We start from the raw sequence: 19,132 nt of genomic DNA, 5'->3' as shown, positions 1-19,132 counted from the left end.
GCTCCAAGCATTTCCCACGTCCTGCCACCACCCCCTGTGATGCAGGAAGAGGTCCTAGGTAGGGAAGCAAGTGCAGGTTTGCTAGGAGCTGGTGGCACAGCTGGGGCCAAGGCGCGGGGACCACAGGGCAGCTGGTGGATGGATCCTGGCCACTCTGACCCTTTGCCTTTCCTTCGGACTCAGTATTACATTTCAGTCTCTTCACTGTGACAAATCTTAGATCTCTCTGATACTGTATTTAGTGTCTTTGTTTTTTGGGTTTGACAACTTGCTCTGAAAAGCAACAGGTAGGTACAATTTCTCACATACTCAAAACCATCAGGGTTGCTAACGCAGAACCTAGGCAACATAAGACCAACTTAACTAGCAAGGACACTGCTCAGCTTATACTTGAAAGTAAAGCTGAGGAGACACGCACCCAGCAGGACACCAGTGCTTGCTTAATGAGGGGTTACTCGCAGGGTGCTGTCTTTTATAACACCTGTCAGTCAATCGCAAAAAGCGCTTTCCCTGGAGCCTGAAATCTAAGGGGGCAGAGTCACAAAGGGGCCTTTGTGTGGTGTCTCCAGGCAGAGGCAGGGGACCTTTAGCCTAAGAAGAGATAAGAGAGCCTCCAGCAGGAGGGTGATCTTCCCAGGTGTTTCTCAGTTAAAGCCACCCAGAGTGAGGTCTGGGCGCCTTGACCCGAGACTCTGAACCTTTGGGGGAGCTGGGAGAAGAGACGATCAGGAGTGAAGAGGCCTCAGGAGACGGGGACAGAGAAGGGAGAGAAAGGGCCGAAGGACGGGGCACCCAGGGATGGCCAGGCGAGTGGCGTACCCAGCACGTGGCCACCCCGCGGGTTCTGGGGATGGGGGATGAGGAAGCCTCTGAACCTCTAGTCAGAAACGGATGGAATATTCTCCAGGATCTCACGTGACCGTGATGAGCTGAGACCTTTTTTGCTGTGGACAGCTGTCCCTTCATTCCCATTCACTGGTCCATTCAACAAATATCCTGGCGTGTCCACACTGTGTCACACAGTGTTCTCAACGCTTAGGACAGAAACATGCAGCCTCTGCTCCTGAGGATCTCGTGGAGGAAACGGGTGTGTCCCTGTCACTATTCAGGTGGCAGAAGATCAAAGTGCCGAGGCCGCCTGTGAAGCCTCCAGGAAAAAGTAGCCTCTGAGATGCTGCGTGCTTCCAGGCGGAGGGGAAGCCTAGGTGTGGGAGGCCCGCCGGTTTCAGACGGGGGGGGGTGGGGCAGGGTCTGGTGTGGCCCAGGGGGGCACCGGGCAATGGCAGGAGGTGAGGCAGCGCTAGGCCGTGAAGGACCGTGCGCGCCATCCGGGGGGGGGGGTATGTAGAAGGGTTTTTATCTGGGCGGACAGGAAGCCAGAATTATTTAATCTGGGGCGGGGCATGACCGGACCTCATTAGCAGAGGCTCAGGGAGTGGAGACTCGGGTTCCAGGACGTGGCCGAGCCTGGAGCTGCACACTGGGGAGCCCCCGATGATGGAACAGTGCGAGTCACGTAGGAGGACGCACAACGAGAACGAGAAAAAGCACCAAAGATGGAAAGCAGGACCCGGGTTTAGGAGGCAGGCAGAGGAGGAGGTGGGGAAGGAGACCCAAGGCACTGACAGGGAACTTGGAGGAGAAACAAAGAGAATGCAATCACAGAGCCTGGAGTAAGAGAGTGGCAAGAAGGATGTGATTCGAAAGGGTAACAGTCAATATGGAGGTCAAGTCTGAGTGTTAATATAAACAAGTGAAATCTGATGATCCGGACGCAAAGCAGCAAAGGTTCACGTACGTACAGGAGTGAGGTCAGGGGCAAAATGCCCTGGATTCTAAAGTGAACTGGGTGGGGAGGCAGACTCAGGGAATGCAGGCCCTTTTGGAAGAAATCTGACCAACAATGTCAGAGGAGAAAGGAACTACTTTGTTTTGTTTTTGGTTAGCAAAGGGAAGGAGGATAAGGTCGTGGGCATTTTTTGAGCATTATCACGTGTCAGCTGTCTATCGGTGGCAATACTTACGTTATCTAATTTTAACTCTGAAAACACCCGGAGGTAGGTATCAGCCTCGTTATATAAATGGAGAACCCGAGGCTCAGAAAGGTTGAGAAATTAGTCCAGGTTCCCAGGAAATTGTAAAGGGCAGATCAGAGCCAGGAAAGCAGACCTGTTCTCTCCACTGCACCACGCTGTGTTTATTTGCAATGATTTGGGGGTGCAGGAGAAGACAGCAGTGAAAACTGGGAGACCCAGGGGGAGGATAAGCACATGATTTACTGCCCAAGCCTGAAAGCCTTTGAGAGTGAAAGGGGCGTCGCTGATAATCATGCCGGGACAACAGGAGCAAAGCAGCTGCCCCAGCATAGCAGGCTGGCCAGTCCCCTGACTGAGGACACGACGTGTGGCTGCCTCAGTGACCTCCATGCCGCCAAGCATGGCTGCGTGCAAAGACATCTTCCAAGAGGTACACTAGCTTCACTGATAAAGACGTTCACGTACAACCCGCGTCTGGAGCCTCAGGACAGCTCTGAGGCAGGCTGTACCTCTATGTCCAGTTCGTGATGGGGACCCGAGATGAGAAGTATTGAGTGACTTGTCCAAGGTCCAGAGCTGGTGAAGAGCGGACGTGAGCCTTGGAAACCAGATCTACTGACTCTGATGTGACTTGTTACCTAATGCAATAATCCATTTGGTTACCAATTAAAAATCTTAGTAGTCCATTGCTCTTTATAAAAAGCATCATTTAAGTGTAAAAGAAGTCAAAAGGTTAAAAAAGGAGGGAGGGAAGATTTTTAATAAAAAAAAAAAACTCATCCAGTTATAGCTGGATAGTGTAGCATCTTGCTAGCTACTTTTATAGAACTGTAAGTTTTTTCACACTGAAAAACCACTCGGTCCCTCGGTGCTCTGTGTCTTGTTGAGTCAAGGGCACTCCCAGCCTGAGCCTGGAGCTCTGCTCCCCGGGGCTGGTGGCTGGGCTCTTCCGCAGGCTTGGTCACGGTTACTTCTACTCACAGTGAAAGTTCAAGTAAGAGGCTGTGTTACGGACAGTCTCACGAGTTTGTGCTGCTGTTCTATGGACCCCCAAAATGTGACATTCAAGCATCTAAAACCTGTCTCCCAAACTCTCACACCACAGCCACAGAAGCACAGAAGGCTCTTAGCAGGCCAGGGGGCCTAAGGTTTGATCGGTTGTTTTTTGTTTTGTTTTTTAAAAATAATATCTAGAGGCTTGTGGCCTCCTAGGGATGATTATTCCTACATAATGGCAGAAAACTGACCTCAGAAGGATTCTTCATTGGTAAATTGTCCCACCGTCACTTTGGGGAGAACGAGATTTCAAATGACCATCTCTAAATAGTCATAATTCAACTGGTGTTCACCTTTCCTGGAAGAATGATCCCAGAACCACCAAGCCCAGATTGAAAGAAAAAAAAGAAAAAAGTAAATATCTGACTTAAAAATCTCTTTCTATTTTACACGGTGTTTCTGGTAAGATGATTATTTGTGTGTGTGTGTGTGTGTGTGTGTGTGTGTGTTTAATTTATAATTTATTTTATTCACTTAGTACAGTAAGAACACCTTTCCATGCAGTTAAATATATTTCCACAGAATCTTCTTTTTTTTTACCTTAAGCAACTAGTACTTTTTATGAAGTCATGCAGATCCAAACAAATAAAAATCAATAGGCAATAGAAACAAATCACAAAAGAGAGACCTCATTTCATACATAAGACCACCAGTGAGATTAGCAATCTTTTTCATTTGTACTATTTAAAGTAAATGGCCTGACATAATTTTCACTGTTGAATCTTAAGGTGAATTTCAAAATCATTTGACTAAGATTTTAAGATACAAAACCAAAGCACATTATATAAAGCTTCTCCTTTAGAAGACAAAAGACGACGAAGTAACCGAGAGCAAAGAATTGTACTTTGTATCATCTAAAAATTCGATGAAGCACTTCTGCAATTATTTTCCTGCAGCTTATTCATACCTGAGCCTCTTTTTAACCTTCTTCTGGCCAGTTTGATTTGATCCTGTAGAATCTGAACCCAGTCTCTCGGGCCAGGAAGTTTATCCACGTGATTAGCAGTGCAGTATTTTTCTGTGAAGACTGAAAGAAGATGCGAAATATTGTTAAATATTTTAACAAAGAAAATATGCAGATCTGAAAAAGGACCATAACCCCAAGAGGGAAAAAAAAAAGAGTGTACTTCTAAAAGATGTCAGTTCTGCAGCGGATATTCTCAAAATCCATATGGCATTCCTTTGGTGAAGATGGAGCTTGGCAGGGCCCATCCTACATACCATGTCCCGTGCTTCCAAATGAAACCGGTTACAGATACTAAGTAGTTCTACGGAAACTACTCTCTCTAATTGCTCCACGTCCATGTGTATGTGTCTTACGGGCAGAGGAGAAAATGCTTCCTAGGGGTCCATTGGCCCCATGACAGAATTCTGCAAGTGTATCAATGTATTTCACTTTTCTGCTAACTCAAAATCAAATGGAAAATTACGCAAAAAGATGATGGTCTCGTGGTGATTCCTGCTAAGTCGATCGGCACTCAAAATAGAGGCAGCGCAGTTGGGTGTTAGCGAAAGTTCCAATCCTACTTTGAGTCAACCTCTTGCATCTTGTACTAGCAGCTCCTAGGAAAGAGCTCCCTAATAAGCACAAAGGAAACTCTGGAGTCACGTGCCATGACAGTTATCTTAGTAAAGCCGCACAGCGTGTGATGGTGCACGCAGCGCTGGGGTTGGCATTTCTGCTTCACACATCGTTCCTGAGCACTTTTCAACCTGCTCCCCTCAAGGTCAGGGCCTGCTATGCGGTCACGTCACACTGCCTCCTTGGTATTTAAAACATTGATAATTTTAACATTTTAAAGGTTTCTTTTAAAAAGAAGGGACAGAGGAAAATGTTGACAGATTCAACTACATAAAACTGTAACATTTCTATTGAATAAAAAATAAACATTTCATTTGAATGAGCAGAGCTGGTTGCACTAAATCTACCACGATAGGAAGAGCTCATCCCAAATAAAAAAGCAACTTCAAGCCTCCACCGATAAGTGGAAAAAGTACACTTAGCAAAACATGTTCAAATAATTTGTAAGCCGCCAAGTTGCAAAACACTTTATACCTACTAAATTAGAAAAACAATTACGCTAAAACTTAATATTGATAAAATTCTGTGGATCTGGCACATTCAAATATGACTGTTGGCATAAATTGGCAAAACCCTTTTGGGAAATAAGATGGTTCTATATAATGAGACATAAAACTGTTCTTCCTTGGGACTGGTAATCCTATTCCTAGAAATGTATCCTAAGGAAATAGTAATATGAAAGAAGGGGAAAAAGTCATAAACAGTCGTCCCCTGGACTCTGTGGGGCATGGGTTCCAGGACCCCCATGGTACCAAAATCCGCGGATGCTCAAGTTCCGTATATACAATGTGTATTATATGCATACAACATATGCACATCCTCCTGTGTACTTTGAATCATTTCTGGATGACTTATTATACCTAATACCACGTAAATGCTATGTCAGTAGGTGCCTGCACTTGGCAAATTTAAGTGTCGCTTTTGGGAACTTCCTGGAATTCTTTTTCAAATACTTTTGATTGGCAGCTGGTTGAACCTACAGGTGCAGAGCCTGTGGATCCGAGGGGCCGAGTGTACAAACATCAACAATCCAGTTGTGCAGGAAGAGATGCAGGGCAGCAAGGGGCGGGTGGATGTGACGGGGTAGGAGCACGGGATGCCTTTCAGGAATCGACAGGATCACGGGAATCGGGGCCAGCGCTAGCGAAGACGAAGGGGTGACGGGAACAGATCAGGAACTGGCAGTTCTGGAGAATCCCATGACCCGGTGAATACAGGAGGAAGGTGTGTGAGGGAAGCTGCGAGATGCATCAGGTGTGGCTTGGAACACGTTGAGTTCAGGGTGTTTGCGGAGTCCCCACATGGGGACAGCTGGCGGGTATTTCAATACAGAAGCCTTTGGTTCAGGGAAGGGGGGGGTCCTGGAGGAAGATGGAGGTTCGAGGGGCACAAACATATATGTGGTCATTAAAACGACAAGAGAAACAACAGTGACCAGGGAGAAGTTTTCGAGCGAACAGAGCACTGGCCAAGCACAGAGCAGAGAGGACCCCCGGGTCTGAAAGGAGGTTGAGGCACGGGAGTCCAGGAAGGAGCCGGAAGCGTGGTCTTGTGCAGGCGCAAGTGGTGCGAACATACCCAAGAGGAGGGACCCACAGCCCCGAGTGCAGACGAAGGGCCAGGAAAGAGGAGAGGAAAGGGTCCCTGGAGGCCGTCATCAAGGGCGTGGGGAGGGTGGCCACAGATGACACTCTCCAAACGCCAGGCCTGGCGGTGGGCCTGGGGGGAGGAAGGGGCGGGGGAGGAAGGATGGGGATGGGGGAAGGCGGCCAGTGGGGATCCAGGGAGGATGGGGGGACAGTCTAAGGAACCATGTACCAGAGGAACTGGGGGGATCGGCATTCGGGAGAGGGATGGGGGGTTACCCTCGACCGGGACCAGGAGGAAAGCTTCCTCCTCTGAACGCAGAGGAGGGGAAGACAGGGGTGGACTTAGAAGGGATCAAGGTGGGTCCTCATCGCTCCTGATGCCTCAATGAACTCAATGGTGAAGGGCGTGGAGAGTGCGGGAAGGTCTGGAAGTGCCCAGAGGAGAACAGGAACAGGAAGGCAGCAGACGAGAGCGCAGGATGCCGAGTAGGAGCGGGGCTGCGTGCTTGTGGCGGCAGCGGCCATAGGGCGGGTGTTTTCTCCAGGGCACCTGGCAGCTCCTCGTCTGGGGTGGAGACACCCGATGGGAGGGTTGGTGTAGGGTTAGGAGTTCGCCGGACAGGTTTGGCAGAAGGACAGGATAGAAAGCATTGAAGGTGGTGGTGAAGATGCCCCCTGGGATGAAATTACAGCTTTCTTCACCCACCCTTCCTTTCCACCCATATCTGGGAAGCATGTGAAGCCAGAAAATGGCTTAGACTCGGGCAAATCTATGGAGACCAGGAAATGGATATATCAGTGGGGTTGGCCAGGAGATGGGGCAACTGAGAGTATAACGGTGGAGCGTCAATGTTGGCAGCGAGCAGGACGTGGGGTCAACGGTGTGGGGTTGAAGTGTAGTGGAGATGAAAGCCAGTGAGGACGAGGTCTGGACACTCTAGCTAGGGGGTCACGGGATCACGAGATCTCTCATGTGGATGGTGAAGTTATCCAAGATGGCAGCAGGACCTGGGAGTGAGGGGAAGATGCAGAGGTGTGCTGATGGAAAGGCTCCATCCTAGCCCCAACTGAGAAGAGGAGGAGAGATAAGGAGGAGGGAGGGTTAAGGTCCAGGGAGAATGTCAACCAGGCTGCCCAATCTATGATACATGGGTCATGCGAGTAAGCAGTCTCCACCTGGGAGAGATGCAGAGGGGACAGCACCCCTGGGGTAGGGGTGCTTCTGAATCTCCTGTATCAGACTATAGACAGGGGTCTTCGGGGGTCTTTGTTTATTTTCTCTCCCTAAAAGCACCTACTGCAGTGCCCTAGACTAAGAACTCCATAAACATTTGAAGAATAAACAAACATATTTTCTACTTTTGTTTCTAATGGAAGTAAATACAATAGCTCAGATATTTAGGCTAACTGGGGGAGAAAGGCCTATCTGAATTAGTAGGAAGTCTTAATAGCATATATTTAAAGAAACAAGGTTTTATTACACTCAAATGCCCACAATGACACTTCTTAATCAGAGGGCTGCTGAAAAGTTCTTGAAATCGTGTTTTAACGAACAAAAGAAAATATTTGTATTTGGCACCCTATTTGATTATAGGAAAATGTACACCACAGAAATGATTGAATACACCGTCTTAGCAGGTAAACATCTCACTCCTTCCTTGTAATATTATTTATGTAATTAATTTCCATAGCAACCCCTCTCTTCTTAGATTGGGAAATGCATGCATCCAAATTAGCCCACATTAGGAAGCAGAGATTCGAAATTAACAAAACAGATTTGGATTATGCCAACATCAAAGTGATTCCCGGCAACCACGTGTGTCAATGACTAAGTCCAGGAGAAACAGAGGGAAGGTCTCCCACTGTGTAGGTGGCTTCCAAGCGGATCTTTCTCACCATTTTAAGCTCAAGTGTTCTGCCACTCGTTCAAAAGGTGACAATTTCTGGTCATTGTTTTCTCCTTTCAGTGAAAAGTTATCTGGTTTCAATCATAAGAAGCCAGGGAAATCTCTGCCTCCTGGGTCTCCCTTTGCTTGCAAAGCACTGGGCTTTCCGAAAAATACCTCTACAAACAAATATTTCCGTCGGGCATATTACTGACATTCTAGTTCATGGCTTACACTCAAACTTAAAAGAAACTTTTAACTAGAATCTACCTACAGAGGACGAAATCCTATTCTTTCTGTTACATGCGCAGATGAGTCCTGAGAACAGGGCCAAAGGACAGTCATTGTATTGATCTGAAAACACTCCATATGCTATGTGGATAGAGGTATCGGGTAAGCAGAACATATTTTTTGCTACGTGAATCTATAGCTAAAGGTCAAGCTATTATCCCGGTAATAGTTCCATTAGGAGTAATGATGTGAAAAGAGGTACTGCATTTATGAGCTGGGTTTCCTACTATGTTAATAGTGGGTCATTAAGAATCAGAGTAGAACAGTTTGCATTTATCCTTAGAATGCAATAGGTCCTAAAAAGAAATTCCCCTCTTCTCCTGTTTTAATATATTAAGGGGAATCAAGGGATAATTTTAAACAAGTCCAAATAATCTGAACAAGTGGATTAAGCCCAACAATTAAACTAAATAAAAGAGTGGAAGCATCTACTCTGCTTAACGTACTTTGAGGTCCCAAGGCACAAAAGAGTATGTGAGGTCACCAGGGAAATGACAAACGCTCAATGTGATCTGTACGTGAATAAGGACTTTTCTCAGATGCTTGCATTCATTCGAGCCGTGCCCTTTAACTGTGTATCAATAATGAATAAGCTAGCTGTGGCTGAGTGGATCCTTCCCTGGGAACGTGGCATCTAATATAATCATCAGTGAACACGGCGGTGTGTAGCGTGTCTGAATGTGATGAGCTGGGAACAGAGCGGATCGGCTGCGTTCCCTCCCCAAACAGCTGTCTGTTCACACGATAGTTCCTAGAGGACTCTTCGTGAGGGTTTTTCTGGCTCTCTGCACTGAGAAAAGCAGGATATGGGACAGATGTTTAAAGAAAGCCACTGGATCACACAGACAATTTAAGAAGCAGAAGACTTATAGGGTTTTAATTTCACTGTGAAATCCTCTAACTGGGTTAAAACTCCCGCCAGCTGTGAGAGCCCAGCTTCTGATTGATTTGTTGACTCAGTGTTAACTTCTGGTCAGACTGGCAAGCGGAAATCGAGACTTACATCAAGCAGAACTGAAAGTGGGGTCCTCGTTAGATCTGCCAAACTGCCTGAGGCTGTGCGGGCCCGGGTCAAGGGTGAGAAAGGGAACCCAAGCGGACAAGGTTTCCCTTCGGGCTGTACCCACCTCCTCCCATCAAGTGAGGATAAAAGCCAGTGCCCCTCCCACATTTCCCTCTTCCCTTCGACTCTTTCCAAGCTATGATTTGAAACCTCCCATGTGCTAAGTACCATCTATCTATCTCATTTAATCTCTGCAAGAACCCGGTGGCACAGGTATTGTGATCCTATTTGACAGATGACAAGCTCAAAGTTCGGGCAGGTTAAATAACCGGCCCAAGATGGCACAGCTAATGGGGATTATTTTCCACATAAATTAATTAATTTATGAGCGTTGTATATGAGCACACAGATTCTGTAAAAGAATGATGACCGAATTCTCCATAGAGGCAAATTGACAGCTAAGGTAATGCTTCCATGTGAGAGCTGTGAATGCTGCTCTACTTTCAACCACACAAAGCGGAAGTGTGGCAGCCAACGGGGGAGGGAGACCCAGGCAGGTCTGTGAGATCATGGTCCCCCCATATTAAGGGGCCCAGGTGGCCTTGGTATGGAAGGGAGAGTGACACGGACTCCGGTAGCTTGGGTGTATAGTGAGGGTGAAATAAGGACATCTGCAGAACAAAGACTGAAAGACTGTCACACAGACCGGCATTCAAAGAATTACTAAAGGCTGTAGGTACCTGAGGAACAAGAAACCAAATGTGGAAGGAAAGATGGGGGTGGAGGGGAAGAAAGGGAGGGCATGACCTGTAGGATATTAAGAATTACTGCGATGCCAAACTAATGAAAACGGTGTAGTACTGGCTCAGAGGCAGATAAAAGACCAAGTGTAAACATGGAAAGGGGGAGCTTAGTCTATGAAAGAGGTGGAATTACAATTCACGTTAAAAAAAAGAAAAGTATGGTGTTAAAGTGACTGACGACCCATAGAGAAAAACACATTCAATCGCTCCCTCACATTTTAGGCAAAAGTAAATTCCAGGTGGATAAAAGACCTGAATATGAAAGAGAAAACGTTAAAACTTCGTTGGAAAAAAAAAAAAAAAAGAGAATGTTATTACATAATCAGGGCAGGGAGAATTTCTTAAAAAGGGCACAAGAAATGCACAAAGCATAAAGTAATCTATCTGACTGTTAAATCTAAACTTTGGTATGATAAAGTTCATACCAAACTTTACCGGCAAAGTTTCCACAAGTCGGAAAGTGAGAAAAAATATTTTTAACACCTGTAACAGAGGAAAGAATGCATGTAAGTCAATAAGGAAACAAAAACCTAATGGGAAAATAGGAAAAGGATGGAAATTCACAGAGCAAAATAACCGAATAGTCATAAATACGAAATGACGCTCAACCTTGTTAATTATCAGGGAACCCACCACTTAGGTGTCATTTGAGACCAACCAGACTGACAAAGAGTAAAATTTGTTAACACCAGATGTTGGCAAGAATGAGGAAAAATGGGATTTTGTATCCATTGCTGGTGGATGTCTAAGTGATACTGTTGGCTTTAGAGAGCCATTTGGCAACACTTAGTGGTGCCAAACTAATTTGGCACTCGATTCCACTGCCCACTGCACGTCCCCCGCCATGGAAAATCGTGAGCAAGGAGAACCAACTAACTTAACTGTCTCTCAACAGAAGGCTGGGGAAAGAAAGTGCTTTATTTATACAGTGGTGAGCAGTTAAAATGAATACACTCATTTTATAAGTGTACTGATATGAATAAACTTGAGAAAAAAAGACACAAACTTGCAAAAGTACAGCATGAGGCCGTGTATAATATGTAGACTCACAAATTCACAAAACGGTGGTAAATGTGAGGTATGGATACACATTAAGCAGTAAAGTAAAAATAGCATGAACAGGGAAGATTCACAGCAACTTCACAGTTACTCTGGAGCCGGGGGGGAGAAAGAGTCTGGTGAGGAATATTTTGATTCTTAAAAAACTAAAGGAGCGGGGTGGGGGCGGAGGGTATGAAGTAAACCTAACATCTGTTTTCAATCTCAGTGGTAAGACGGAGAGAAAAGGAATCGTGGAAAATGTCTTCAACACATTCAAGATGAAAATGAATACCATTATTTCCACTTCTGACCTCAAGACTACTCACTGCAATCAGTCTATGAAGAAATCAGGCAGCGTCTCCTAGGATGAGGGCACGGAAATGCCAATGCTGACTAGTCTCAAGCACACTCCTTACACACACTCAGGATGAGCACCAAAAGCTTTCCTTAAAAGAGAACCAGAAGACTGGGTGATCGGCCAGAATCCACTGCAGGTCTCAGCTGAAATGCGACCTTCTCAGGCAAGGTCTCCCTGAGTTCGTTAACCAGTGGTTTTTAAATAATACCATCTAGTGATCGCCTAGACTATAAACTCAACAAGGGCAGAGATCACAGCTCTCTCATTCATGGCTGGCACATAACAGGCAGCATACATGTATGGTGTGTGGAAGAATAAATCTGAGAAACTCTTTTTCTCTGGTCTTTGACTTAACTTGAAAGAACTGAAGGAAGAGTTTCTTCGGGAAATGGCCATTGGTCTTGAAATACACGGAGTCCTGGAATTCATTTCAGGTTTGATTTAACAATAAGACTTGCAGTGGTTCTTCAACGAATGCACCTAAATATGAAGTCTCCAGATTAGAAGGAGATAAAGATAAGGAGATACAGTCATGCAGACAATAATGTGTTTATGGATGAGATCGGAATATCCTACTGAATTGCCTATGCAGGAGACTGCAGGGCAATCAGCTGGTCCAGCAGGGTGATAGCTACCAGTAACAACCACCGAATACTTCGTCCCTTGCTGCTGATCCTTGCACGGGGCTGTAACTTCCAGTTGGTGGTTGTAATGAAAAGCAATCTAGTTATATCCATAAAACTGATTCCCAGTCGTATTTCATTATGAGAATTTGGACAAAATTCACTGACCCATAGCGTTTCTGAACTGGAAGAGACTTGAAAAATTAGCCAAAAGCCACACACTCTTTTTTTTTCAAGAGAAGGTAATGTTTCAAGACCTTACGTGGCAGAGTTGGGAGTAAACCTACGTCCCACGATGCTCCTTTCACTGTCCCCAAACTTGCTGGGACTTGGAGGTTTGAACAATCTTGTGGAATCACAGTGATTCTCAAAGATTTGAGGCCAGAGTAGTCTGGAGGAAGAGAACAGTATCCTCTGTCTGCCTTTATTTCGTTTTTGCTACAGTGGGGTCTCTGTCTAAGAGGAAGTGCCTTTAATGGTGTCTTACATTAAACAAAGTTAATTTTAATTTACTTTTATTTAAGAAAGCCCTCAGCAGACCTAGTCTGCAACACAACTAGTGTTGTGTGTTTCCTTCGGCTTGCAGTGCTGTAACACGTTTGTTTCACGTGCTTGGTGTATTTTAAGGGGATGTATTATATCTGCTAAATATTAAGATCTGGTTGATAACAAACTTTGATAAAATGGTGTTTTACTCTTTACCCCTTTTTTTTGGCAAAGAGAAATATTTCAAGATCATAGATTTATAGAAATGCTACTTGGAAGGCATCTTGGAAATAGTATAACTCATTTATTTCATAGATCTGGAACTGAGAGCCTCAAGTGAAACAAAATTTAAAAGGTCGAGAGTCATCAGTTCAGACGGTTGGTCAGTGGCACAAAAGCACGTGTCCGCCAAGTGCCCAGGCACTGCTTCATAGAATGCTTCTATGTTTATCTGTTCTTTATAGAAATGAATGAGGAGAAAGTGCTGAGTCTTTCTCTGAGTTCTTAAAGCTAGGGTTTCTTGGCACATGAACTTTCGAAGTCATTCCATGAGGTCCTGAGTTTGCCCACTAGCCAGTAACAGCCACAGGACCAGAATGAGTTATGACACATTTGGGAAGTTCAAGGACCATCCTATCCCTCACAACCACCTAAATTCAGAGATGGCCAAGGTGGGAAGAATAAGAATGATGAGCTGGGAGAGCAGTGGGGGTGATGTGGGCCTTGCCTATGGGGATCAGGTCATCAGAGCAACACACTTGACCCATCCCTGCCTGCATCTACCTGTGGCTGATGTCGCAGAGTGAACACTGGGGTGAAGATGCTGGGCATTAGGACAGGGCTGATGCCTCAGATTTTGTTTCCTGTTCTTTTTTAACGGTGACAGCTCCCTTCTAATTGGGATCAGCTTGAAGGAAATTTGGGGCTTATGTTGAGGCGGACAATAAAAAAGTTCTCAAACTTTTCCTTGATACTCTCTTTGAGGCACCAAGGTGCCATCAGGATGGATGCTAAAAAAACACAGGGATGGATAAGTATACAGATATATCAAGAAGTCTTGAGATGGTAAAGACAGAAAATGGCACATTTAGCCTGCTCAGGGATTCCATCTTGGGATTTATTTAAAATCAAAATCCCACAGGAAACTTATTATACTTTACCTTTTGGAGATGATTACTCTCTGGCGTGAATGAAAGTGCGAGAAGCTACACTTCCTGTATTGCGCGTTGTGGAGACTACTCTTTGACATTTAACAATAATCCACGCTTTCAGAGCCCCCATGGAATACAAATTAGGTTTTATATTCAGGATCACCTTGATGGTTTTGATTGACATGATTTAGACCCTTCTTGAGTGCTCTGCACCACTTGATTTGTCTGTTGCTGTTTTTCTTGTGTCTTCAAACTTATATTCTGCCTTCTCGAATTTCAGCTGCCCTCTTCCAACTGGTCATGAGGAAGTTGTGTGCTTATCCTGTTATTCATACCTTGTATACATCCAATGGGGTGGAGTTGTGGTTTGTTTTTTTTTAATACATTTATTGATGTAATTTATTCTTTTGGCTGCGTTGGGTCTTCGTTGCTACACACGGGCTTTCTCTAGTTGTGGCGAGCAGGGGCTACTCTTCCTTGCGGTGCGCGGGCTTCTCACTGCGGTGGCTTCTCTTGTTGCGGAGCATGGGCTCTAGGCGCACGGGCTCAGTAGTTGTGGCGCACGGGCTTAGCTGCTCCGCGGCATGTGGGATCTTCCCGGACCAGGGCTCGAACCCGTGTCCCCTGCATTGGCAGGCGGATTCTTAACCACTATGCCACCAGGGAAGTCCTGGAGTTGTGTTTTGATTTTTAAGAAACCACCTTTTTCAGTGAGGATGAACTGACTGCCTGATTCCCTCCATCCCTCTTTCTTTCCTTCCTGCATTTATTGATCGTTAATTGTGTTTCACATGCCACGGAATATGCAAAGCAAATATTCCCCATGTAAGATTTGCTCCCAGGAACTTACAGTCTTGTTGGAAAGATAAGATGTCTAAACACAAGTAGGATGACCATAGATCCTGATTTGCCCAGGATAGTTCACAATGTCTGTTTTCCTGGTGAAATGATTAACAGCACCATTTTCGCTGTCAAAGGAGTCCCGGTTTGGGCAATAAATGATACAGTCATCCTTCACATAAACCATGAGTAGCAAAGCGAAGGGTCAGGATGTATTGCTAAGCGGTCTAAAGGTAACATGTACCATAGGAATTTAGAGAAAGGAGAAATCAATGGAGGCTAGGGCATCAGGAGAAAGTCTCATGGGAGAGATGATGAGACTTGGGCCGGACCAAGAAGAATGAGCTGGATTTGTCTACAAAGAGAGGAAGAGCCTGTAGCCCTGGGGAACACAGCACAACTCAAAGTCCAAAATGAGTACGTGATGCTTGAGGAGCGGCATCAGTGCTGGGCTGGGTCGCCGGGTAGGAGCCCAGGGAACTGGGGTTGAGAGGAGACAAAAATCAAGTTACGGGAAGTCTGGGAAAGGCCAGGGTTCGCACTTGATTTCACGGGCAAAGAAGTGGTAGGAAAAACGTCATGAACTCTTGTCTTACAGAGGAAGAAATGAGGGGCGGGGAGGATATTTCAAGAGTATTTCTGCCAAACTTCAGGGACAAGGTGATGGACAGCTGGACTAGGATGGTGTCAGAGAAGCCAGAGGCCGGTGAATGGGAGAGGAGGGAAGAAAAGAACTGACGGGACCGGGTCGTGAAGTGGGATTAGTAGCAGAGGAAAAAAAAATAAAAGGCATTGACAGTGATTCTGAACTTTCAAACTTGAAAAGTAGGACAATGTTGATGCCTCTGTGAAAATGAATGTGTCTGCTACATTAGTAACCTATTTACATTTCTATCTCCCCGACCTCTGTTCTCTACTTGTACCGGTTACTCCCCATACTAACACTTTCAGCTCACTGAGAACAGGGAGTGGATCCTACCCAGAGCCTGGTATACAACAGAGGCACTCAGTAAAGGAATGAATGAATGAATGAATGAATGAATGAATAAATAACTTGTATAAAAAAATGTGTCTGCTAGGGGGTGTTAGTGTTAGAAGCCCCAGGCCAACCTTTCAGGTGACGCGCGTGTGGGTAGGAAGGACCACCCCTGACTCCAGAAAGAGGCCAGGACAGGCCCCCATGCCCGGTGGTTAGGCTGGATGTCCTGCGTGCCTTGGTGCCTGCTGTCAACTGTCTCCCTTGCTCCTGGCTTCTGTCCACATTTCTACTTAGGATTTGCCCGCACTTAGTTGTAGATGGCTAAGCTGCCTCCACACGGGGGGAGATGAAGAGGTTGGGGGAGACATGTACATAACGTAACCAACACTGGATGTGCTCTGTGATCAAAGGGACAGGGTGGATGCAGGGGCACCAGGGTTCTGAGAAATCCCAGGAGCTGATGATGGAGAAGTGTCAAAATCTAACCAAGAGCCAGAAGCACCAGAAAGAAGAACCTGGAAACACAGTCAGCATAACAGAAGGCTTGACTCAAGGAGCAGTCGGTGAGAAAACCCGACTAATTCCAAGAGGCAACATCTCTCTCTTCTAAGGATGCTTTTAACTGGACAGATGCAGCCAGGCTTGCCCTTATACAAAGATGTCTTCAAGGCAGCCACGATAGATGACAGCTTTCAGTTCAATTTTAAATAAAGGTCTATGGATTTTGAGGCATTTTCTTAATGGAAGCTGACATAGATCCTTAGTTTTCTTTTTGTGGGCTTACCATCAGTCCCTAGTACTACAGTGACAGCAACTATTCCATGATCAGCTGCATAAACCCCTCTAGGGCAGTGATCCAAGCAAATGTCAATTCCCGAGTCTCTCAGATTTCTGCAGCATACCTTGTATGAGAGAGTCAATAACTCTCCGTGGAAATGAATTAAAATAATTGCCAGATCACTGGCACCAATGATAGGTCCAGGAGAAAAGCTACGAGGAATGCAATTTGACCAATTTTGGACTCATTATCCAATTCTGCTTCCCAGCAGTGGGAAAGAAAATAGGAGAGATGTGGCATTACCTGAAGATGCTGGTGAGCGTTTCGGATCAGCCACACAATTCAGGGATCTAAAGAAAAAAGAGATGGGCTACACAGAAAACACTGTTTGCTAGGTTCAGGGCTAGCCCACGTCATGCCATGATGCAAATTAGAAAGTTGCCCCTTCCTTGGGACATTTGACTTGCCTCTGCCAGAAAACTGTCATAATAAATAAACAAATCGGCAACGTCCACCAGGGGAAGGGTGCCCATAACATTGCAAAACACACAGTCATGCTATAGTGGCCCTGCCTGTGCGACAGAAACTCATCTCTTTTGACAGGAGGCTGTTTATGTAATGAAATGCAGGCTGGGTGAGAATTCAGTAACCGGGACTTAGAACTGAGTCCCTGCGAGTTAATCCACAATGGGTTGCCATCCGTGGTGTGATGGGCTGAAGACAGATCAACAAAAGCCACAAACTCCTTCTTAACAAATGTCTCCACGTTTCCCTTTGCTCCTTATGCGGATAGAGTTGTCATTTTGAGGAAGGGGAGGTTCCTTTTCTGAGCTTACGGAAGACCAGTGACAAAGCAGGGACAGTCTTGCCACTCTCTCTGGCCCCAACCCGAAGGATTCTGGTTCATTAAGTCTGGGATGGGGCCGAGGCAGCTTTAAGAAGCACAGCCCCTGTTGAAAACCCCTGGGGCAAACTGTGTTTGAGTCCATTGCAATGGCATTTATATACATGAAGTTAAACGCTTAAAGGTGAATGGGTTGGTGAGGACTCGAGGCCCAACGCTTAGAATAGACTTTAAACAGTTCTGGAGGCGAAAGGCTTTCACCCAATGTCTTACTTCACTGAAGCTGCATTGAAATTATTCTGTACGTTAACCTCTTCCATTCTCTTTGCATCTGGGACACTGCACATCCTTCAAGGTCTGGTTCTGATGTCACCTGTTCCGTGAGCCATTGTCTTACTGGGACTTCCAGCCTCTGTGTTTTCTCCCTCCGTGAATGATGGGCACTTGACGTTTATTCTGTTCTATCTTGGAGACGGTTCTAGGTCCTGGCTCACCGTTTACGTGTGTGTCACTCCGCTGGACTGCACGCTCCTGAAGGTCAGGGGCCACGCCTCACTAGTCTCTGTCACCCGTTCCTGCCTCACAGTGGGTGCGTAGTAAGCGCGAGTGTGGTTAACAGCAACGCCATGCCTGCTGATGAGTTCTGCGTTTGTGAGGTCAATGAAAATACTGCCAACGTTTTGGTGCTCTCGTGACTTATCCAGTATCGGAAAAGCAGCAAAGACCAGTGGGTCTTCTGTATTGCACCGTTTGCTGCGGAAGTTGGCTGGCTCAGTGCTTCAAATAGGCCATCGGGGAGCCGGGCCGAGTGCTTGCCAAGAACGGAGATGACATTTTCTGTAGTGATGATAAAGCTTCACAGAAAACTACGCATCTGTTTATTGCTCCACCTGCTAGACTCGCGCTGAAGTCTGGCAGTGCTGTTCGTCCACTTTGGTAAACGAGGCAGTTAACCACTCAAGTCCTGGGAGGCACTGCGGGCTCGTGTGAAACCAGGGCCCTTGTGTAACAACACAGCAGGGAAGAATCAGTTTAAGCCCCGGAGAGCCATCGGATGAGAGCCGCTGACACACGTTATCTTCTCATTTGCTCCAGGAGAGACGCAAGGCAGCCTACAGAAAACGGGTGCTCTTAGCAACAGAGGAAGACGAACGTGTGCCGGAGGGCTGTGCAGCCAGTACAGATCGTGACTGATCGAACCGGCGGTTAGCGTCGGAGCTGGGATGGCACTGCTCTTCCCAGGGTGGTCTGGAAACAGCCTGCCCCAGTCACCGCAGGTGCTTTGTTCAAAATCCAGATTCCTGGGATTACCCTACACCTACTGAATTAATCTCCGAGCATGGGACCCAGAAATCTGGGAAGTTTGAACCAATACCTCAGGTAATTCTGGTCCACACTGAAATATGAGACCAGCTATGGAAGGGGCTGAACACACAGGGCTCTGCGTATGGAATGACCAAGATTCAGCATCACCCACCTGTCACTGGGCCTCCATAAAAAGAGGGAGAATGCAAACAACAACAACTAGGTAATAGTTACAGACAAGCTATGAATCTGATGTCATTAAATAGTTGTTACAGATTATTTTGTTGTCATATATTATGCAGGTCTATCCTGTTTTAAGCTGATCTAATATGTAAAAATCTGAACAGGTTAACAAATGAATATTCATTTTCCAAAAGGATTTCCTGAATGAAAGCATTTATCAACTGGTTCCAATGGCCAAACACTTCAACTAGAATTGAATTTACATACAACGCTGGAAGACTGCTTCCAGCAGGACAAC

General features: G+C 45.9%; 1 protein-coding gene across 1 annotated transcript in view; it reads right to left on the bottom strand.

The window, feature by feature from the left end:
- The window catches only part of BEND7 (BEN domain containing 7), a 159,918-nt gene that overhangs the window by 92,384 nt on the left and 48,402 nt on the right, over nucleotides 1–19,132 (bottom strand). The window contains exon 7 of the mRNA XM_007460904.1: nucleotides 4,000–4,119. Coding sequence (XP_007460966.1) covers nucleotides 4,000–4,119 — 120 coding nt within the window. The remainder of the gene's footprint in view (nucleotides 1–3,999; nucleotides 4,120–19,132) is intronic.

This window comes from Lipotes vexillifer, unplaced genomic scaffold, assembly GCF_000442215.2.
Source record: "Lipotes vexillifer unplaced genomic scaffold, Lipotes_vexillifer_v1.1 scaffold534, whole genome shotgun sequence".
Classification (NCBI taxonomy): Eukaryota; Metazoa; Chordata; class Mammalia; order Artiodactyla; family Lipotidae; genus Lipotes; species Lipotes vexillifer.
This window is presented reverse-complemented; position numbering and strand designations above follow the sequence as displayed.